The sequence below is a fragment of the Sceloporus occidentalis genome, unplaced genomic scaffold (assembly GCF_023333645.1).
Source record: "Sceloporus occidentalis isolate IW3139 unplaced genomic scaffold, rSceOcc1.0.p SCAF_74, whole genome shotgun sequence".
In the NCBI taxonomy this organism is placed as follows: domain Eukaryota; kingdom Metazoa; phylum Chordata; class Lepidosauria; order Squamata; family Phrynosomatidae; genus Sceloporus; species Sceloporus occidentalis.
In genome coordinates this window covers 2,396,316-2,420,024 of record NW_028317054.1, presented here as the reverse complement: position 1 = coordinate 2,420,024, position 23,709 = coordinate 2,396,316, and the positions used below count along the sequence as shown (strand labels likewise).

Sequence of the window (23,709 nt, the reverse complement as noted above, 5' to 3'; positions counted from 1 at the left end):
GATAATTAACTCTTTTCTGGAAGATTTATTTACGGTTGGCCCATGAATCCTGAAAGGTACAGTATTGTAAAAGAAGTCTATGTAATTCAGACAAAGTGGAAATTTCCATATATATATATGTTTATGAGAGCATGAGACTCAATACATATAAGTAATTTTAATTTTTTCCCTCTATGCTTGTTCCCTATACACTATTGTTCATGTTATTTAAATGAAGACTGGGTTACTCTTTAATTAGAATTTGATACAGTATTAATATTCCTATTTATCTTTAGCATGTCATTTTGATTATATCCCCACTGCTTTTGATCTTAATATTTTTAAATATATTAATCAGAACAGACATTTTATCCAGACAAAGTTTTGTACCACATCTGATTAATGCTGGAGGCAAAGAGAAATCTTCTGGGCTAGTAAAGACACTGAAACCCATGCATTACCATTATTGGTACATACCAACACAGACATTTTAATATAATATATATATTTAATTCATATATATATATATATATATATATATATATATATATATATATATATATATATATATTATTTATTTATTTATTTTTTAATTCCAATACTTGGCATTGTAAAAAAACAATTGTAAAAAAAGCATAAGGTACTGTACATAGAAATTAGCCAATATAGTGGGATACCTAGAGACCACATAACCTTACACTTCATAAAACAAGAATCAATACATAAGAAACAAATTAGACAAAAAATGGCAAACTCCTTAAAAAATCAGATTCACATGCACAAGCTTCAATTTAACAAAATACTAGAACCAATTGTCACCCAATAAGTATCTCAAGCTTTAGAATCCTAAAAGAGAGGCTGTCTCTCTCAGCACACCAGAGACTACGTGGCTCAACTTGTGCTCTCTTTTGATAATGTTTCGACTGAAGAAATATCGGTGGTTGGGTACTTGGCTAACGCACACGGCACCTTTCATTATGTGTGCAGATCCTGCCTCCTGCAAGCCTTTTGGGGACAGACCCCTAGCACGGCCATGTCGACTACCTGTCTCCTATACGATTAAGTTCTCAGGTATGCTTAATCATCATTTGGTGGATGTGTAGGTACCTCCAACAGAGGAGATTTCAAATTCATTTGCAAAAACAGCAAAAAAAGTGTGTAAAAAATGCCAGAAAGAAAGCAGATTTGGAAGGGTGTGTTATGTAAGAATAATTAATTTACAATAAATAAAACATTTGGTGGGATTGTATCTTCAAAGTATGTATCTCAATCTACTTTGGAGACTTTAGAGATAAATAACGTATGTTGACAAAGTTTTTACAAAAATGAATCGATTATACCTTGGATTGTAATTCATTTTTTTTTTCTTATGTTAGGCTCATGGTAAAGTGTTGCACCGAATGAATCCAAATTTTGTGCTTTTTGTGAAATTGCATGTTTCAGCATATCAGACAGAAATATACTGATGTAAAATTGTTCTTTGGTGTTCTGATCCATAGAAGTTATTACACGGAATATTGTACCTGTACTTAATCTGGACCCGCTGCTTGATAAGCGATGATTTGCAGTCACTCGCGGTGTATTCTCCAACATGTTTGTATTGCTCGTATGTGACAATGGCGACTCCTTAAATCAAATAAAAAAAGAAAATGCCACCATAAAAAAATTGCTGTAAATGTAAAAATGTACTGTTTAGAACGTTCAAATTAATGGAATTCTATTATGTTTTATTGAACTTTTAGTACCTATTTTTTTCAGATTATACAAGGGAAATTGATAACTAAAAATCTGACGGAACTACTAAACCTCCTGCAGCTGCTGAATCCTTAACTTACAGATGTATTGAAACATCAAGGTTATGTATAAAGAAACAGTGTGTTATAACATAAAAAATGGGGCAATTGCCATATTAATCAATTGAGTGTTCCTGATGATTGCTCCAATTTCAGAATAGCTCTTTATACATAACATTCGTTGATTCACTCAAGAGGATTGGGAATCACTATATCACTCTTTAGTGGCACCAAGTGCCCACTAAATCCCTAGTAAATGCATTGATCAATATATTCAGTTTATACACTCCTCTGCCATCAGAAAAGAGACATATACTAATATTCTAATATTACGCTGGAGAGAGGGATCTGCTTGCATGCAGAAGCATGCGATACCATGGAGAAAGCCCTCGTACTAACCCACTGTTAAGAGCTATATACATTTGTTAGCATGTCATTGAGCACAATGTACAGTTAATTAAAAGTTATGCTAAGCAACCAAAAAATTGGATAAAATGAAACCAAGCAATCCAGACAGGCAGCTTTTTTTAAAAAAAAAAAATCATTCCCAACTCTTCATATTGTGAAAGAGGTTATTTATTTAATCGTCATCTTGTAGCTGATCTACAATGAAAGTTCTTCAGTATTTCCCAATTTAGTACATCTTCCCAAGAAGATACATGTATTAGTGAATGTGTCAATCTGACGTGGAGATTGGGTCCATCCTGCAAATATTAGGCCACCAGTCCCATTACCCTCATACAACCCTGGTTCTGGCTAATAATACTGTACATTTTTAGCATATACAGGAGCTGAAAGGATTGTCCTCGCTTAATCTTTCATTGCTAGTGGCTTTCCTGGCCGTAGATTACACAGGTGAATCATATTTTACAGTTCTCCCCGACTACCCCGTGAACTATCCACTTTCAAATGGCCACTTTGGAGTGATCTCCCTAGCCTCTAAAATACAGGAAGGGGTTAAATAAGGCTTAACAAACATTTTGTATCACAATGTGTCTTTTTTTTTAATAATCTGCTCCTTTTAAGGATATTTTTATGGTATGGAAATCAGAGTTTGTATTACGCTCTGATTTCTCCCATGCTCTGTTTGTATTAGCAAAAAGCTATAGGAAGGCATTAATCTGCTTAACATTTTTTAAGTACATCATCCAAAGGATTTTGTGGGGTTTTTTATTTATTTTTTAATCTTACATATGCTCTGCAGAGTTACTGGCGGGAAAAAAAACTGTACATTTTCTTCATTTCATCCTTTCAACATCAAATGGTAAGCAGCAAAAATTGGATCAGACTTCAAAGAGTGCGCTATGCTCCAAGTCACAGAGCGGTTCCTCCATTTCACATATTGAATTCGAGAAGGATATCAAAGTGCTACCATAGAACCTCAGGTCTTTACCGAAATAGAGGCTGTAACATCTGTAGCAAAGCGAAGTGCATAGACACACCACCTCGGGGAGCAGCTAGCGTTTATTCTTGGCAGCAAATTTCCAGCCTTTTGATTTTCTCATTCACTGTACCTCCCTGTCTTTCCACAGAACCGAAGTTCTTAGCAAGCAGGCTTTTGTCTCGGAAACTTCAAAACATAACTAACGGTTTCATGTTCGCAGGGCCTAGCCAAATAGCCATGAACGCGTTTCGGAAAAGGAGACAGAGGAATGCCGGGTAACAATACCACGTTACTTTAGAGACTACATGCAAGAATACCTTGTCTGTCGGATTGTCCGCGCTGTTTGATTCGGTGAAATAGCCTGTATCGTAATCCTCCTGCCTGTAATGAAGAGAGCACAAAACAACACCTTAAGAGAAACTTACAAAGATAATAGATTGTTATTTTTTTGGCTTAGTTAAGATTAAGGGTCATCGTTAATTGAAAAAGAAATATGCAAAGCTGGTGGTTCAGTGACTCGAGAAATCAACATTTATTAGGACAAAGTAGATACCTTTTCCTCCCAGTTCCTGTAAAGTGCCATCACTGCGGAATCTAATGACTATATATAAAACAATAAATAATAATAATAATAATCTAATAATGTGCCAGCCGCCAACCATACAGGTGCCGACAGTGTCCATAATGCTCTGTCGGACGCGCACTTCTGACAGCGAGGATCTGACGGCAGCTGGTAATATAGCGGAGACACATTCAAGGAAGTGGGCAGCAAAAGGTTACGTTTCTTTTTCATGTTCATTTAATAAATCTGGGTAGATGGTGGCTGTAAAATCATTTCTTCTAACATAGATTTACAGCAGATAAGAATAATTGGGCCCATCAAGTCTGCCCATCTTTTCTCTCTGTAAAGAAGTAAATCTTATATGGTCCTTGGTCTCATCTTCCCTCATCTGACCCTGTTGTTTTAGACTATGACATTTTGGTCGTAACATTTCTCCTTTGAAATAAGCTTCCCTTCTGTACTTGGCTTTATATACAAAAATGCAAAAAAGCAGGACTACAGACAATTTTAGGTCACTTTAATGCAACATCTGTAAAGTGTCTGATGTTCAAATGAACTGTTGGTCCGCACGAGTACCGATCCTGAGTACCAATCCTGCTGTCTTAACAAGACCTCTATTGACTTCTAGGTCTAGGGGCGCTTCAAAACACACGATATCGAATCACTCATAAAAAATAAAGCAAAAGTAAAAAAGAAAAAAACAAATAGTGTGATACAGTAAAAAAAATTCTGGAATTTTCGCACAATACTTCAACAGTTGCACTCACAATGTATATAGATCTTTAGCACGTGTATCAACCACCCTTCGGTATGTTTACTGGTTCCTTAACCTCGCGTGCATGGAAGAAAAGAAAGATCCAATAGGGTAATATCTTTAAAACCACTATTCTACGCGGTGAAGTAATACACTCACGTTTAGATGGAAGATATCAAGCACATCTGGTAGGTTTTCCTGAATTGGTGATGTCTGGATGGCGTTCCTGGTGCAGCTTTGCTGAACTTCAGGTTCCGCTGAGTTCTGAAAGGTTGTTGCTTTAGTATTCCGGTGTGAGTTTCTTGTAAAGTGCAAGTGCTTGTGTGAATTAATTATTAATACCTCCTGAGGAAGCCCGCTACCGGCAAAACGCGAGGATTGTTTACTTTGGACTTTACTTGGCTGTTTTTATTACTTCATTATTTTCTGATCTTGGAATATATTTTTATACTGCTTTTATTAATTGTTTTCGGACAAGACTTGCCAAACACTTATATAGTGTGGTCTGCCGATCAATATTCTGTAAGGGCTAAGTCCCGGATTAAATTATTTATTTATTTTTTTCTATTATATTTATTGGTCTCTTATATTGATCATTATACACATAGAATCCGCTGATCAACTGCTGAATATACACCACCCACTACACTCTTAATCATAATAATTAATTCACACAAGCACTTGCACTTTACAAGAAACTCACACCGGAATACTAAAGCAACAACCTTTCGGAACTCAGCGGAACCTGAAGTTCAGCAAAGCTGCACCAGGAACGCCATCCAGACATCACCAATTCAGGAAAACCTACCAGATGTGCTTGATATCTTCCATCTAAACGTGAGTGTATTACTTCACCGCGTAGAATAGTGGTTTTAAAGATATTACCCTATTGGATCTTTCTTTTCTTCCATGCACGCGAGGTTAAGGAACCAGTAAACATAGCGAAGGGTGGTTGATACACGCGCTAAAGATCTATATACATTGTGAGTGCAACTGTTGAAGTATTGTGCGAAAATTCCAGAATTTTTTTTTACTGTATCACACTATTTGTTTTTTTCTTTTTTACTTTTGCTTTATTTTTTATGAGTGATTCGATATCGTGTGTTTTGAAGCGCCCCTAGACCTAGAAGTCAATTTGTATATTCCTTTCAACATTCCGTGGAGAGTGTTTATAGGGCTGCAGCTATAAACCCGATCAAAGAAAAAGGAAAGTATTTTTTGTTCTTGCCTTTTGACACTTGGTTTCACCCCTTGCACATTCTTAACAAGACCTCTGCAAGTTATTTGGTCATTTACTTACCTTCTGCCCCTAGAAGTCATACACCATGCTAAGCCCAGGTAATAGTTTCAGAAGATTATTTTTAATGAGGAGCTCCATTTAAACCACATTTTTATGGGTGAAATGTCTCCATTTATGCCGTTATGGATAATTACTATTTTGGGGTATTTTCTTTTATAAATAGTTCTGTATATACTGCTTTTTGTTGGACTTATGCTATTTTCCTGCCCAAGTTAACGGTATAAGCTACATATATAATTTTTGTGCGACGTCTACATTTTTTTATTTTTCTATTTTTTTCTTTCCTTTTTTCCTTTTTGTTTTTGAACATCAGACACAAAACACAGTACAATGTATGAGCAATGTATGTCTACTTGCACCTAATTGATTGATTTAAACATACTTTGCACAGCAAAGTTGAACCTGTTGTAACTTACAAAGTCTTTTTATTTTAAATATTTCTATTATATCCCCTCTCTCTTTTTTTCTTTAAGCTATACATACTAAACGTCTTTCCTGATATTTTCTATCCATTTTTGAAGTCCCTTACTGTACAGGTGAGGATTGACTTCATTATTATCAATAAATAGTGCTTTTCTGTAAATGCTGCCATTGGAGTTACTTGTTTGACTTTGGCATATACTTTACAACTTTTAATTAGGGCTGGGGAAGTTAATCAAAAATTCTTAGCATTATGTGTTAAAATAGTACAAACCCTAAAAAAAGAGGTTGTATCACCATAGCAACCAATGGAATGGTCCAATAAACAGCCCATAATATGTGGGGGAAAAAAAAAAAAAATTTATTTCGCTGGCATATTAAATAATAATGGCAAACATGTATTATGGCACATTTGCAGTGTATGTGTTCATTGAGGGTTAGCGACACATAATGGGATTCATTTACCTTTTACCAATGTTCGATTTAAAGTTTTCTGGTTCATTGTTTGAAATTGAATCTTTGCAGGCATCCCGCTTATTATTCTTTAATCCAATATAGTTTCTTCGGGCAACATATCCCTTGAAGGCTGAAAATAACAAAAAAGAGGCAATTGTTACAAGGACTAGCCAGGATTATACGATGTATAGAAATGCTGGACAGTTATATATCTCTGATCTCACATGGCAAGATATTGAAATATCACAGAACACCATACTGGTATCTTGAGGTTAATACAAGTGAATCCTCTTCCTTTAGTTCCACATATTTTATGTAATTTTATGTAATTTTTTTAATTATTATTTCTAATTTTGTTTTTTTCTTCTTCTTGAAAAGCGTACCAGCAAGAATGAATTGACATTTCAGATTAAAGAGGTTGACAGCATGAAACGGCATCTTGTTTCTGGTATGTGAAGGGGCCATAACAGACTGGAAATTCTAAAAGGATTGGAGTCAGACCATATCATTTGTGTTGGAAATAATATCTTCAGACCCGTTTGAGCTTTGTATCCAAAGCTCAGTTCAGTACAGTCTTTGTTTGAAATATACATACAGGAGCGACTGTGAGTATCAATCAATCATTGTTCTGTTACGTTAATATTGTATGTAAGCGTCACTGATACACACAATCTATTAATATCAATCATTTCGATTTTATGGCAGTATGGAAAGAATTTTTTTTTGTATAAAAACATTGTATATGTACCTTGAAAAAGTCCATCAAGTTCAACCTTGCTATTAATACAGAAAAAGGCAAAACCCCCTCAATGAAGCAATTTGTAATTGTGCCTCAACAAAAAAGGGAAACATCCTTCTTGACTGCAAAACAGCAAAGTGATTTCTCACTGGATCATCAAGCTATAGCTAATCATGTATAGTAATATAGAAATTTAGGTTGAAAAAGAGACAAGGTCATTAAGTGCAACTTCACTGTTGATCCAGAAGAAGCCAAAAATCTCACGTTGACACAAATACCAAGTGTGCCTCCAATGGTGTTTGGATATTTAGTTTTTTGGACTTGTTCCTTGCACTTTAGAGATGGGTTATCACTGACCATGTTTATTGTATTACCTGATGTATTTCCTCTTCTCTAACCTGTCCTTCTGATTTGTGTATTATCGGTCCCCTCCGCAGGTACCTGCATACTGGACACTCACATCAACTCTGTGCTCCTTGCTATTCAGTCTTGCCCTCAATCATTTATTTAATTTGAGACTACATCATTTCTCAAACGTTCTTTCTTGCAGTTGTTTCTGATGTATTGTGTATATGTGTATGTGATGTATTGTTTAAATATCCTGTGTGACCTCCAGGGGAAGGGCAAGGCACCCCCCCCCCACACACACACTCCACCTATGGTTTATCTGCTGGTTATTTGGGTATTTTGTGTGTTTCTCTGACTAAATGTATTTGGTTAGGTTTCCTTCATTTATCATACAAACTAGATTAATTTCTTAAAATTTTAAGAGTAATACCCAGAAGACAATGTTACAATAGTATGCCACTCCAGTAAGGAAATCCCATTGTAATCAATCATTTAGACTAGACAGTTGTCACAAAGCCCTCGGATTGCTACCAAACTGAAAAAGAGAATGTTTTTTCAACATTTTTTGTAGAAAAAAAAATGAGATTTAAAAAAATGTAATATAATATAATCTAATGTACTAATATAATGCTTTCTGATCTGATTAACCACACATTGGAAAAAGTAGAGCAATTACCTATTTTACCTAACGCATTTTGTGTGTCCATTGCTGAAACCTTTTGTTGTCTTGTTCCTGCTTTGAAACGCTTTGAGGACGCCTTGTTCCAGGTGGCTTAAAATGCATTGAAATCCTTGCGAAACTTGGAGTTCTGAACAGGATTGTTTTAGATATGTCTGCATTAACAGAAGTGTATTCTATTTTGCTGGCCATATGTATTCTTACAGAAAGGATAATGTGGGTTAGGTTCAGTAATAAGTACTCTCATACCTGGTCTGATCACCATACCTTGCGCTAGCATTTGGCTATTTAGTAAAGTTCCACCATATTCCATAGCATTTAATGGGATTTACAATTGAGCTGACATAAATGAAAGCATACAGGATTAAGTTAATGAGCCTTGTTTGCCAAGGACAACAATGTGTTTTTAAAACCTCTATTGATCAATGCTAGCTAAGGAGACATGAATAAAAATAACTATTCTGTGATGACTATATATAGTGACTATATATTAGCTATAATAGCTAATGATTGACTTTTAAAGCACCACCTTGCCACCACCACCAGTTTTTTCAGACAACAGAAGAAAATACTAAATATATTACTAAATACTAAATATATTACCATAGATAATGTAGATAGATGGATAAATAGATAATGTAGATAGATGGATAAATAGATAATGTAGATAGATGGATAAATAGATAATGTAGATAGATACATGGATAGGTAGATAAATAGATAGTGAATAGGTCATGTTTAGGTATCTAGAGTCAGCAGTGGAGGTGTTCATGGAGGTATGATCTTGTACATATTATTGTAACACAATGCCATCCGTTGTCAATGCAGTATTGTGTAGTAGCTACTCTTGATTTGTGTGTATACGTCCATACCCACAGGAAATGTATCCTGCACTAGATTATTTTTCTTTTTTGTCTCCTCCACTTGATCAGAGGGTAGTGAAGTACATAAGCCCACAGAGATCTCTCGACCACCAGCTCATGTATTTGAAAGGCATCTGTTTATTTTTAAAATGCAAATTCATCATTCCCCAAAAGACTGCAATGAAAGAAAAACTCTCACTTAAGAGATTTTCATTAGGGGGGGCCGTGCTCCTGTTTTCAACCAGTATGAGATCAATCGTTGTCAGAACCATTCAACATTCTGAAAGAACACCCTCCCTAAATAAAAGCAGAGTAATCTTTATAGTATAATATTTCACACAGTTCATAGCAATGATACGGTCAAGAAAAAGGGGAAATCAGATGTAGAAAAGCTTGACTTGTAGCCAGATTTCTACTTGGGAGGAATGCCATAGACAACAATTATGAGTGGTCCCCACGCTAACATCACAGTCTTTGGAACTGATTCTGGTGGAGTGGAGGTCCAATAAGGTTAATACCACACTTTGATCTCTGTCAAAGCGTACCAGCAAGAATTAATTTACATTTCAGATTAAAAAGGTTGACAGCATGAAAAGGCATCTTGTTTCTGGTATGTGAAGGTCCCATAACAGACTAGAAATTCTAAAAGGAAGTTCTAAGGACAACAGGATAAGCCCCCATTTAGGATTTTACTGAGTAGAGGATAAAAGGGAAACAAATTAATATATGGGCTGGTTTGTAGAAACATGTATGACAAATGTTTTCTAAATGCTATATCCTATCTGCTAAATCCTATATGCTAGGCTTTGAGTCCCTTTACCTTTATCAGTATGTAGATGATGTTAATGTAAATTAAGGGATACTATTAAATGGTCATAAGGTTACTTTTAGAAGATGAACAAAATAAAGTCTACAAACATTCAGAAAACATCTTATTACAACAAAAATAATAACTCGCAGGGGTGGCTCTATAGTTTTGGGTACGCAAAGTAGAGAACGTGTTTGTTGGCGAGAGGTGGGGAGGTGAGTGAATGGACCTGGGAGGAGAATGGCCAGACCTCAGAGGTGTGTGGTTGGTGTGCCTTGCAGTCCTCAGCAGTAGAGTGTTGTTTGGTGGTCATGGGAGAGATGCAATGGAAGTCTGTGCTGCAGCAGTACAGAACATCATTGATTTTACAGCTCCTTGGTCAGTGAAGATCAGAGGAACTCCCCAACTGGCCTGCAAAACTGGAACATCAGGGCAGCTAGGTGAGACAGGGGGACATTGGCCGAAAACCTGGACACTTGGGAGGTATACCATGAGAGTTGTCTATTTCCCCTAGCTGGCCTTCATTTGGAAGAATTGGACAAATTTTGGTAAATCTCTTCATATAGCACACGGAATTTATTTAATAAATTATTTAATGAATAACTTATTTTGGATGCTTCCAGCCTAATGAGTACCTACCTGTTGCATGTAATGTAACTGTTCGCCGTGAAAGATAACTAAGCCCACAATGAGAACCGCATCCTCCAGTCTTTATCTTCGGGGGTCACGCTCCCAGAAAGGATAGGCAATCCCTTAATTTCCTCCCCATTCCCAAAGGCCTGCAGGAGGGCTGGATCTTCGTGGTTTGTTCATAACTTCGGCAACTCTGTACAATCATCTCTTTCTGTGTATGCCTTTTTGAAAACTTTGTCTCGAGTGCTTTTCCTTGTAGAGAAACTTACTTGCATAGTGACCGTGGGTTTCCTCGTTTTGTGCAAGTATAACCAGAATATTTTAAATTTTTGGGGAGTTTGTATTTCCATATGGGTTCTAATGTGTCGCCATTTATCAATTAACCACTGCACCAGAGGACAGATGTGTGGCATAGTAACTTTACAGTAGCCTTACAGAGGATAGACACAAAAGATAGATGAATTTATCCTCTGTGGTGATGCTGTAGTGTTACCATGATGTCCTCCATTTCATCATGTGTATTAATGATCGAAATGGAATCCTTGTCCACAACTAATGTGAGAAACATTAGTTTAGATTAGAAAGGAATTAGAAATGAGGCAACATTAATCTGGAGAATATCACTCCAAGTCCAAAAAGGGGTAAAATGACTGGCTCCTCTAAGGAGGTAGTGGAACTAGAGCTTTCATACAGAGCGGTAGGGTATATATATATGAATAATTAGTGATATAATGTTGAGAAAAGCATACTTAAACTGTGATTGATCACTGATGAATGTTTTGTGCTAAATTGGTATATATTTTCTCCATTGGCATTTATTTGAAATTTATTTGCTCCATTATATAACCACATAATGATTTATTTGCTGTTCCTTAACAAAGCCTCATATCCTCCAGGCACAACTTAAATTCAGCTTCCCAGTTACGCAAATCCATTTCCTTAACAAGAGTAGCTTGGGGAAAAATTATGTTTTCAGGCAATGGATGATGCTATTTAAAAAGGGAATCCACTCCACTAAATCATGCAAATTTTTTTTAATTCTGGGCAATGTTCCCTTGTAGGAAATGGAAATGCAGTAAAATGACAAAAACAGGGCATTAGCTGCTAGTTTTAGAAATGATTACATAAGCATGAATTTCTTATTTTATTTTCAATGTAAATTATTAAAAGTGGAAACTTATATTTTTTCATATCACTCATTACCGTACCTGGGAACTCTTTGGGTTTTGCCTGGAGACTCCAGGTGAAGTGCCACCTTTCCGGGTCTCCGGGTAACTGCACAAAATCTTGGGGTTGCGGGAGCAGCGCTTAGGCACAAACCCCTTCCATTTCCCCCTCCTACCCCTTATAGAATGAAGAAGTTTGAGGTTAGCCCTGCCTGCAACATCATTGGCCCTGTCCATTGATGTCTGTGGGTCCGCCCACTTATGTCAAGGGATCCGCCCACCTGTATTCCAAAGAGGGAGAGCTCTGGGTAGCCAGTGCCTGGATGTTCCCACGTATGCTCATATCTCATTTTCTTTATCTTTAAAAGATGCCATCACTACTCATGCTCCATCTGTTGCAGCTCTCTTAGGTTTAAAATATCCCATATTTACAGTATAAAAGCACATTGTGTTCAGAATACATATGACATATTTTTGTGGATTTAACTCAAGCAGTTTTAATGTTCCAAACCCTAGCACAGCTAAAACATGTGGATGTTTGATACTAAAAAAGTATAGTTTTAAACATGAGAGAAAGATTACTATATAAACCTATAAATGGTGGGAATTTTCTGAACACAAAGGTATCAGGTCTCTGACATCTGGACAGCCACTAAGCATTGTGAAGAGCATTGTTCTGCACCTGCAAAGTTAAGCAGCACGGTGGGCTATAAACTTGGTTGCTATTTAAATCTAGGTTCTAGATGACACCTTCTTAGCACAAACATTGTTATTACCTGATTGAATGACAGTTGCTGCTCCATTTCTCCTGGCTCTCAATTCCTGGAAATTCCTTCGCGTATAATATCCTCTCCATGCTAGAATTAAAAAATATATATCATCAGTTTAGTTAAGGGCTAGTCAAGTTAAGGGTGCAATTTGAGAAAGCACACTCGACCGAGGTTGTATGTGTCACATGGTAACACTCAAAATAAATTCACTAAAATGCGAGTGTCTGTAATAAAAACTCACATGTCCTCACCTGAAACATGCAAGATTTAGAAAAAACATCACCGCAACTATAAATGATTAAAAGATAAAATAAATAATAATAATAATAGAAAATACTAAGTGGGGGCTCCCAGGACTCCTATGAACTGGGGAGGTGGGGCAGTGATCAAGCACCTCTTCCCCCACCCAATGCATGGATAAATAAAATAACCTAAAAGGTATCAAGTATACCCCTGCCTGATCAGTGGGTGAGGGGTAAATATGTATACAATTACTGTATGGAAGGAACATACTCGAAGCTATGCTTCACCTTCACCAACATCGCATTCCGGGGGGTTAAGAATAAATTTAATTTTCTATGTGAACATCTATGCCCCTCTCAGCCCATTGTATGACCCCATTCCATGCCTCTCCCACTCCTTCCATCCAAACCCTTTGTACCCCTAGGAACAATTCATAAATATTGCTTCTTTAAACACAAATACATAGTTTAGTTGAAAGCATAACTTTACATCAATTTACCTGACTGAATGCATGTGGCACTCCTGTCCCTCTTCTCTTTCATGCGCTTGTATCTCCTTGCTCCGAGCCATCCCTTGGTGTAAGCCTGCATCACCACCACTCTGCCAATAACTTCCCGTAACAAGAGGTTCAATTGCTCAACATGATAGTATTTTAGGAACACCTAACACAGGGAATATTGTTAAGGAAGCATAAGGTTCAATGCGGAAGTAATTTAACTTCAGTTTCCAGAAGATTTATTCCAGGCCATTTGTTCATAATATTCTGGGTTTTTTTTGCTGTAAGCTGGCATTATATTTATATAAAAACATGTATTTTTACAAATGCTTCACAGCTGTCTATAGCATACTTAAAACATTTGTTCACTAACAATAGTTAAGCACATCCCCTGCCCTTTACCTTAGATTTGCCTAGGACCCACTTGTCGAGTTTTGCCTTTTCTAGAATCGCTTTACAACTTTCTTTTGTTGCCGGTGGGTTTTGATGTGCTTTAAAGGCAAGGTAATAATACCTAGAAAACAAAGAAATAGAAAAGGATAGCTTTAGCTTACGTCTAAGAATCGGTTTCTTGGTACAGTTAAAGTAGATGAAGAATTGACCTTTTCTTTTCCCTTTTTGTCAAATAAATTTCACTTAAGCTGAGATACAGGTTACGGTGTAATACTGGATTTCCTTCCTCTCTTTAATAATGGCCGCTATATGGTGGGGCAGTAGCTCATTTACAAACTAATGGTTGAGTGATTAAACCTCTTAGTACCAAACACAATACTATCGTTATAATAATTATTTTCCAACGAGGGCTAGCTAAAGAGTAGCACTACTAGGTTCACACAAGAAGACCACCTGGAAATGAGATCATTGAAAATAATAACAGCCCGAACAGCTGCTCTATATAGTAATATCTTCTGTACCCTTTTCAGCTTTCATTGATAAATGTTAATTCTCTTTACCCCTGTGCCGGCATGTTCTCAGACTAGTAGTTTATAAAATGCAACTGTCAAAAAAGAATTGTTTGAAAATTCCAGGGGAAATCTGCTTGCTCATCTATTTTTGTTGTTCCGCAGCTCAGAGGGATCAAAGTACCAATTAAGTTTCAGGCTTAAGAATCTTTCACATCCTTAGATTTACCATAAGGCGCTAGCTTGTGTTCATTCTTACCTAATGGATTTTTGAATATGAACAAAGAACTGTCAATCTGTTTACCATTTGATCTCTGCCTTTAAATATTTCAAGCTTTTCATGGACCATCAACTAATGTGTTTATCTATTCCCAATATTTCATTTAAAGAAACATCTTCAAACTTAAAAAATGGCCTCTCTTACATACAGAATTATTTTGTACAGTTTCAAGTACATGGACAAAAACTTTCCTTTTCGTTCTAAATATTTCTTATCCATACGTGTATTTTTTGATAATAATGTTATATTTAAAGTCACTTGAAAGCCCTCACAAGAAAATAATTTGGAACGAATGCCACAGCAGGATTTCAAGCTTCTAAAAATATCTGTTTCCGACACCTGATATTCTTCTATCTATAGCAGGTAGAGTTCATTTTTGTTGTTTTCAGTCTGTGTAACTGTATTTTTTTAGAGATGTTATGCTAGCGGTGAGTTCAGTAAAATATGGGAAACATGCATAGCTAATTATTTCTGTTTCCTGAGCTCTTCTCCTTTCTTCACTGTTTGCCAATCTTTCACGTAAGAGAGTAACAACTCAGTGAAGAGCCGCTATGCAAACGCTAGAGGCGGTGGCTGCTCTTTGTTATAAACAGGTGGACTTCCAATATATATATAATAATTTACTGCTCCAGTATTGTATGTAATCATCTTTACATAGGCTTATTAAGTAACTCATTGAACTTTAGATGTACAGTTTGAGAAAATGAAACAGTTCACATTGAATTGTTTACAATAGAAGCCCTTAGGGAAAATTAATAAATTATATAAACTTTGAGTACAATTCAGTGACCCGTCTAAACCTAGATTTCAACACATACTGTAGCATAAACCATATGCTACTGCTACACTACATTATATGCCACTGAATGAGGATCATTCATAGTCACTTCTTATCCAATGATATATTGTCACTTTCTTCTCAACATTTCAGACATTTTTAGAACTTATTTATATCAGTTGACACATTATTAATAGCAGAAGCAAAATATACTCATTAAACATGGACATAAAAATAAACACAAACATAAACGTTGTCGCATTTGGCTGCATTCATCCACTACTGGCTGCAGCATATTGACTCTAATGAGCTGCTGCTGTGGCAGTGACATGTCCTAACATCAATTAGAAGTTTTCCTTTGGTATTATTGGGACCCCAGTGGTTCAAACATGGAATCAGTGCACAAAACCAGTTGAGAGCTCCACAGACTCTTTACTACCAGGTAAAATGAATTATTTAACAAAAACATTGATATTGCTTTTCTTTCACTCCAATATATTATGTGTATTTCACAGTAACCATAATTAATAGCTGGTTGTTTTATGAAAATCTGTGGATGAAGCCTTGTCACATACCGTTTTAGAAATTCTTCAAATAGAATTCTGTGGGAATACCCCTGTCTTCGGATATTAACGGTTTCTAGAATTCCTGTGTAGCGCAGCTGCATGAGTACCCGTTCCCGAGAAAATTTCATTGCCTCTCGGTCATCATTTGGTTTAATACAACGGACAAAATGAGGCTGTCCAACAACCATTTTGGATAGAAGATCCATCAAGGAATACTATATGAGAAAGAGGATAATCATAGGGAATTACTGGCACGGGCTATTATGTCAAGCTTAATTTACACATCTGTTGCAATTGTGCATTAAAATGTGTGTAAGATTTTTCAAGAAATCTAAGTTTAACATAAGGCAAACTTTTCAAATATCGGTAAAAGAAATAACAACCTCTTTAAAAGATTTACAAGAGAAAGGAAAAACTTATGTTCCAGCAAAACAGAGCAAATCCAAAACATACACTATCAATCTAAAAAAGCCAATTAGCTACATTACCTACATTAACGTTAATGAAAAAATACATGATTATACCCTAAAGTATGAGGCCACCGTTTGTCTTTTCATATTCGTTGTCTCCTCTGGATGTCTCATCATTTCCATTGTATCCACCTAAAAAACAAAGATATTTGAAGAGGTTAGGCATATGTTAAATTTTTGTAACCATATGTTCTAGAAGTATATTTTGGATATTAATTTGCCATGTGTAGACTTGGTCATATTCTGCATATAATTAAGATTCTTTTGTTCACCTAGGTCACAGTCCAATTCTTACCCGCAGGAGCAGCATGTGGCTGTGTGTGATCGTGGGTGACCGTGGGTGACTGGATCATTGTCTGCAAGCACCCAGAGAAAGTAGCTTGTAATTTGAAGCAATGTTGGTACCTATTCAGTGAAAGGGTTAAACTATCCATGTTTAAGTGGATGTTGGTTTTACCTTTTAATAGTTTGTTAAGGCCCGTCAACAAATTTCCAGACAAGATTTTAGATTGTCTAGAAAATCTGGCTAAACTGCATTGTATGTAACATACTTCATTTTTCTACAGACCCCAATTTATCACTTAAGTGCAGAGGTTTCAGTTGACTTTAATTCATTTTTAGTGCAGATTCTACGCATGAGGATTTAAGAGTACACTGGTCTTAAATCATGCATTCATTACCTTAACTACAACAAATTAAGGTTTAGACGCGCCACTAAATTGTTCGAAGCAGGTTAAGTCACTCCCCATTTACAATTCAATATGGTTTTCTTCCAAAGGTACACAAAATGAAGAAATGCCTTTACTCACCCATTAAAGGGAACTAATGATTCGTTAAATATTTTGCTTTTAGTGAGCTGCACAGACTAATCTGAAATCGAACAACATTTTCAGGTCATCCACTAGAGAGCTTCTAATGACTTGCTCTGATAACTTTGCAGGTTCCTATCTGTCTGCGGGAGAGAGGTCACTGTAGCAGAAATAATGCTAAATTTTAAAAGGTGACTCAAGCAGACCATAAGAACACCCAAAGGTGTCTCAAAATTCACTAAAGTGAGTCATGTGTAATTGGATCAACACACATACGGGAGAGACCGCAGATGGGTAAAACACTAGAATGTTTTATTTAAAAAGATTTGATAGTAGATTTGTAGAAACAGAAAAAACTTTCTGTTCTAATAACTAGAATAAAACATAGAATTTTACAGCAGGCAAGAACCCTTCGGCCCACCTAGGTGAGACCTTGATCATTCATTGGTCTTGTCTTAAGACTTAATAACTATCACATGCATGTTAAAACTCCCCACTATATTACCTTTTTTCCATTTATCTACCACCGTCTCAGTAAAACATCCTTAGAATATATCTAAACCTCTTACCCTCTAGTTTTAGACTATTATCCTCCTAATAATAGAAATAAACGCCCCTCTTTTGCTTTGTATTACTTTGTATTACAAAGTATTCAAATGTTTCTATTACATACCCCAAGCTATACTTATTAAGTTCCCTTGGTCTTTCCTGATAATGTTTGTCCTGCAAACTATTCACCGTTTTTGTAGTCCTCTTCTGTCAATATCCTTCTGGGGATGGAGGTACGCAACACTCTAGATGAGGTCCGACCAGAGACTCTGTAAAGTAGTAGAACCATCTCTTTCTTTCTGCTACTAATGCCTCTAGCTATACAATTAACCAACTCTTTATTGCCTGCTTAGCTTTAAAACATACCAGTAATGTTTGTTAAAACAATGACACAATAAAAAGGTTGAGTGGAACAACACCATTACCTTATGGGTAAATACTTGACTTTACAGGACAGATTGTATTCCTGAATTGTTACCAAGTGAGTTAAGGAAAGCATCCTGCATGCCAAATATCCCGCCATTAAAAACTCAATTTCAAATGCTAAGAAAAAGATAACTCTTATGAAATGCTGTGTTTTAGTACTGCTGATTGGACCATTTGTCCATGAGAACACAAAATGGCGTTGTGACAATAAACATAATAGTCATGAGTTATGTAGAAAAATTTCAAAGTATCAAAAGAGAATACGAAGTGTATGAAAATTAATGAATGTTAATAAGACATATTCCGAGATTGTAAGCGTAGAGCCCCAAGTGGAAAGTGTACTGTATGGAATGAATACCAAGAAGAAGTGACAAGGATTGTACAGTGTGGGATCTTTTCAGTAACTGCTCCCATGAGATGTAATGCTCTGCATTTTGTATTTGCAGGGCACCACCAAGTTTCAGATTATCCCAGGTCGAGCACTAAATGTAGGGGGAGTTTTCCTGGACCTCAGATGGCATCAACTGTTCAAGAGTTTTCCTAACTACCAGAAGGTGCCAATCCTCCCGTATAAGGCTTTCCCAAGACTTTTCATGTGACTTTGTGACGCTTTGAAAGTTGACTATGCAGATCAGTAAGACATTTAGAAGAGTAATAATCTATTTACAGATATTTATTTATAAAACACTTCCTTCTGTGTCAAGTAATTGTGACTTTATGGCAGTAGACCACTTGATACTCTCACCTCCAGCATAAGCTCCTAGTAAAGGGTGACATCAAGAAAAAAAGTAGGATAGGGGGGCTATGTGGGTACCAAGGGTGGAATCACCCTCTTAAATAAAACCTGGAGATAAATAACAAAATATCATGAGGCATACCTCAGGACCTACTGCCCAAAATGCTGGCTAAAAAATATTAACAGAATATTCTCCTTTAAGAAATACAACTGACATAAAAAGTTGTTTAACAGAAGTGATCGTTCAGCTGGATTTTTAAATGAAGGGAGAATGTTCAGCATATCTGTCCCTTTTGGGCATGGCATGGTACAAGGCACAGAGACGCGTAGAGTAAAAAGGTATCAGAATGTCGTCTTGTTTTATTAACAATACCGCTAATTTTCAATCAAGAATTTGAGACCCCTGATTCTCCAGCTCCCCTGGATTGCCATTTACACTCTGTCATTTGTTGGCTGGACATGATAAGACTTTTAGTACACATTAACTGAAGAGTCAGGCTTCTATGTGCCTGAATGAATAGATATCTTGTTTTTTATCTAAGCAATATAACATGTAGCGAATAAGAACGGTAAAATGTAGGAAGTGGGATAAATCCACATTGAGCTCATCAAACTGTTCATATTCCAGGGAGTCAGCGCTTGTGACTTGTGGTATTGCTTTCAAGGCTTGCTGCCTGCCCATGAAATAGAAACAAGACCTACTGCTTCAACACTAAGATTCCTGGACACTGAATTGGATATCACATTCAGTCTAGTGCAGGTTTTTTATTAGTGGCATTTAATTTATCCCTGGTTACATAAATCATCAAAATGATCTTTTCTGTGCAGTTCAATTTTAATTATGTCTTATGTTCTGACTACACTAGAGATTTTCTTTTTATAATGCCAAATTTGTTCTATGTCACATATTAGTGTAAACTAATGTTCGATCGTTAAGAGGCTGTGTTACCAAAGGAGTTACAACCTTTAATATTACAGCATTTCATTCACTTTTTTTTTACATATATTCAAAAAGCATATATATCATTTATTCTGGATGTTATATTGCGAACAAGTTCTCTCATCTTCTGTCATCTCTGTCTCTTTTTTCTCTTCCAGCATCAAAGCCGTAACTAGAGCTCGTGGGGCAAAGTTGGAGATCCTACCCCGCTCTGATGTCATGTTTGCTTCTGGAAATGGAAGGGGGCATGAAGGCATTGCCACTTGATGGCTCAAACCTGCCCCTCACCTTGTGGCACTTGGAGCAGCTACCCCTCCTGCACCATGAAAGTAATGGCCATGCCTAAGGACTCAAAAGCATAAAGCCTATTGAAATGATGGAGTTCAGAAAACCAATTTTAGGGCTGATAAAAACAAGACCTTAATTTACGTTGTTGGATAGTATGTAAATTCTTGTCTAAGTTCAGAATCATCCAAAAGATAACTACGTACCTTAATACGTCCTGCATTTAGTTGAGGTGGCAATGACCTTGATGCTGCTGTGACTTTTGCTCTTGACTGTGCCAGGTTACCTATGAACATAAGAAAAAAATAATCAGAAAAAGGCAAAGCATTACTCCATCCAAATATCAAAAGTTTCCCCCGGGGCCAGATAATCGACTATGATTCCAAACAAGGGGGCACTCTGTCCCTGCATGCTGTGTCTGACAGGATCAGTCCGCACACAGCACAGACACGCTACTCCTGCAAGTAAGTGGGCAGTGGCAGACTGATTGGGTTCAAAGATGGCACGGGCAGGCTGTTTGGGGCAAATATGGCAGAGACAGTCTGCTAGGGGCACTGACAAGCTGTTTGACGGCAGAGATGGCACAGACAGGCTGTTTGGGGTCACTGACCTTACATTTATTTATAAAGTGCTAGCAGATTCCATAGCTCTGTTACAATCAGGAAGTAAATAGAATAGTTCAAGAAGCCACACACAATAACAAACTGGTACAAGAGGAGAAGAGGGCTCTGCTCTTGTGAGCTAACAACCTAGTTGGAGGTTGAAGTGAAAGTGAAGCAATAGGAGAGGACTGCTTGGATGGTAATGAGTGAATAGGGTCCAGGTACTCAGCTGAGATTGTTGATAGTTCAGATGGCTTGATTAAGATGATGGCTGAGTGTTAGGAGAAAAGGTTGTATGCTTCTCAAAAAAGGTGGTTTTCAGAGAGCTTTAGAAAGTTGCGTATGAGGGAAAAAGTCTGATGAAACGCAGAAGGGAATTCCATAGAAGGGCTACAGCACCGGTGAATGACTGAATATAGGAGTGGGAAGAGGTAATGACAGTAGAAGAGAGACCAAGTCATGAGATGAACAAAGAGAGTGGTTAGGGGTGTATTTGGACAGGTAGGTAGAGATATAGGGGGTGCAGAGTTGTTAAGGGCTCTGTAGGTCAGGGTCAGAAGTTTGAAGGGTATGAGGAGCCAATGGAGTGATTGGCATAGTGGAGCAGCAGATGAGGAATGGAAAAAGAGAAAGATTAGTCTAGCTGCCATGATAAGGATGGATTGATGATGGATTGAGGTGGTTTGCTGGCAAATATGGCACAGACAAGCTGTTTGGGGCACTGATAAGATTTTTGGGGACAAAGATGGCCCAGGCAGGCGGTTTGGGGGCACTGACAAGCTGTTTTGGAACAAAAGATGGCACAGACAGGCTGTTTGGGGCCCTGGCAAGCTGTTTCTGGATAAAGATGGCACATTAAAGCTGTTTAGGGGCAAAAATGGCACATGCAAGCTGTTTTGGGACAGAGATAGCACTGATAAGCTGTTTGGGACACAGGTGGCACTGTAGTGAAGTTGGAGGGCCCCAGGGCAATTTTAAAAGATTAATCTTGCTGCAGTGTTAAGGATAAATTAGAGAGGTGAAAGGTGGTTTGGTGGCAAATATGACACATACAAGCTGTTTGGGGCACTGAGAAGTTGTTTGGGGACAAAGATGATACTTACAAGCTGTTTGGTGAAAAAGATGGCACAGACAAGCTGTTTGGGGGCACTGATAGTACTGATAAGTTTTTGGAACTGTGGGACATTTTGCTTGGTGAAGTTGGGGGGGGAGGCATGGCAGTTTTCACACTCCTGCCCTGTGTTTTTTATGTATGTCCATGTCTGGAGGACTGAAAATGTGTTCTGTACAATCTTGCAGAAAACATTCCCAAAATAGTGGAACAGCAACTCCATATTAATGCCCATGGGTCTGGAACGGGATGTCCGACAAGGTCATATATGTGTGACGGCCAGCTGGCCACGTAATTTTGGTCATATAGTGTGTATTTGTAGTCTTATCAAAAATATTTAATGCTAAGATACAATATTTTACATGCATTTCTACCATCAGTGTTAATTGTACTTGAATAAAGCAAATCATTTCTCTGCAGCCCTAAAACTAATAAAAGTTATATTACAAAAAACAGATGATGAAGAGCTTTCATTTTACTATAAAACAGAAAAAACCCTCTGAATATTAGTTACCGTACCCAGTGAGGAGGAAGTGATATGTTCATGTGCCACACATGCAGTGTACTGTATTTCAAAGTTTTACTGATTTTAACACAAGATGTCCAAATGTTTTCTCTGGCTATGTCTTCAGAGGCTGAAGTGATTAATAGCATTGTAAGAACCCTTTGAAGAAGGATCGGTGACATCAAAGTCCTAATCCATGGGTGGCAGATTTCTTTTTTTATAATGAGTAGGGAGCTTTTTAACACATTTCAAAGGATTTAAAATATGAATAAACAATATATCCCTGCACACGCACCACACACCTTTACCAAACATGACACCTACAAAAGATCTCATATCCGTTTAAATACAACCCTATTCCCATGTTAAGCATTCTTTAGCTACAAGAGACAGTTTAACTAAGGAAAGCAAGGAGATAACCATATATAATATTCACACATACACTCCCCAACTGTTCCTTTTTAGAAGAGACAGTCCCACTCTGGGATTTAGACCACCCCTGTCCTCTCTCTTCTCATGATGTCCCTCTTTTTCTAGAATCCCAGAATTATTATTGTAAATAAATATATCACTGTATTATATTACTTATAAATTATACCATAATATATTTGTAAACAACAGTAAATGTTTTCTTCAATTGATTTTTTTTCAAAATAAAATCTATGTGTTTTTAGGTTCCTTATTCAGTTCCGTAAATCTTTTTTTCTTTGAGCCATATAGTGTGATTAGATGTGTGCATAAATATGTAGCATTCCTGTTTAAAAGGCAATTCATATGGAGTTGTGTGCTTGACAATGTACAGCTGTGTAGAGAACTGCCAGATAAGCTCTTTCTTGAGTTTAGGAACTGAAGCAGAAATATTTTCTTTAAATGTACCAAGACATTTGGGTTTCTGAGGATAGCTATAGAGATGATTGAAGGATATTACTGTATGATCTATAGCGCAGACACAATAAAAAAAATAAATTATGCACTATAGAAGTAATTTGGGTTGTTTGCTTTCAGAAGTCTGTATATACTCAGATATAATAACTGAAAGTGACATTGGTTAAGGTCAAGATGTCATGGGTTATATCGTGAAATGCCTTTTATCAGAGGACAGTGGGGAAACATGGCAGACGTGCGCTTTTCAGAGTGGCTGTGTCCTGGGCAAATGGACATTGACCTGATGGAAAAGAAGACTTGGAGTAGAGGGAATGAAGACAGGACACATGGCTGCTGCACACAAAGCATAGTTGCTTATTGTCTTATTTGGCAGTCCCAACAAACTTCTTACGGTGGGGATGGGCACATACTAAAGCCTATTTTGTGGTGAAAATAATTATGTGCGTGGTGGAGTGTGATATGACATTATGTC

At 37.0% G+C, this 23,709-nt stretch overlaps 1 protein-coding gene across 1 annotated transcript in view; it reads right to left on the bottom strand.

Annotated features, from left to right (window-relative positions):
* The window catches only part of LOC149285945 (myosin-IIIb-like), a 93,843-nt gene that overhangs the window by 4,726 nt on the left and 65,408 nt on the right, over positions 1-23,709 (bottom strand). The window contains exons 22-30 of the mRNA XM_089494666.1: positions 20,341-20,420; positions 16,444-16,521; positions 15,929-16,134; positions 13,796-13,907; positions 13,397-13,559; positions 12,661-12,741; positions 6,658-6,778; positions 3,474-3,537; positions 1,503-1,605 (exon numbers count right to left, since the gene is read on the bottom strand). Coding sequence (XP_089350792.1) covers positions 1,503-1,605; positions 3,474-3,537; positions 6,658-6,778; positions 12,661-12,741; positions 13,397-13,559; positions 13,796-13,907; positions 15,929-16,134; positions 16,444-16,521; positions 20,341-20,420 — 1,008 coding nt within the window. The remainder of the gene's footprint in view (positions 1-1,502; positions 1,606-3,473; positions 3,538-6,657; positions 6,779-12,660; positions 12,742-13,396; positions 13,560-13,795; positions 13,908-15,928; positions 16,135-16,443; positions 16,522-20,340; positions 20,421-23,709) is intronic.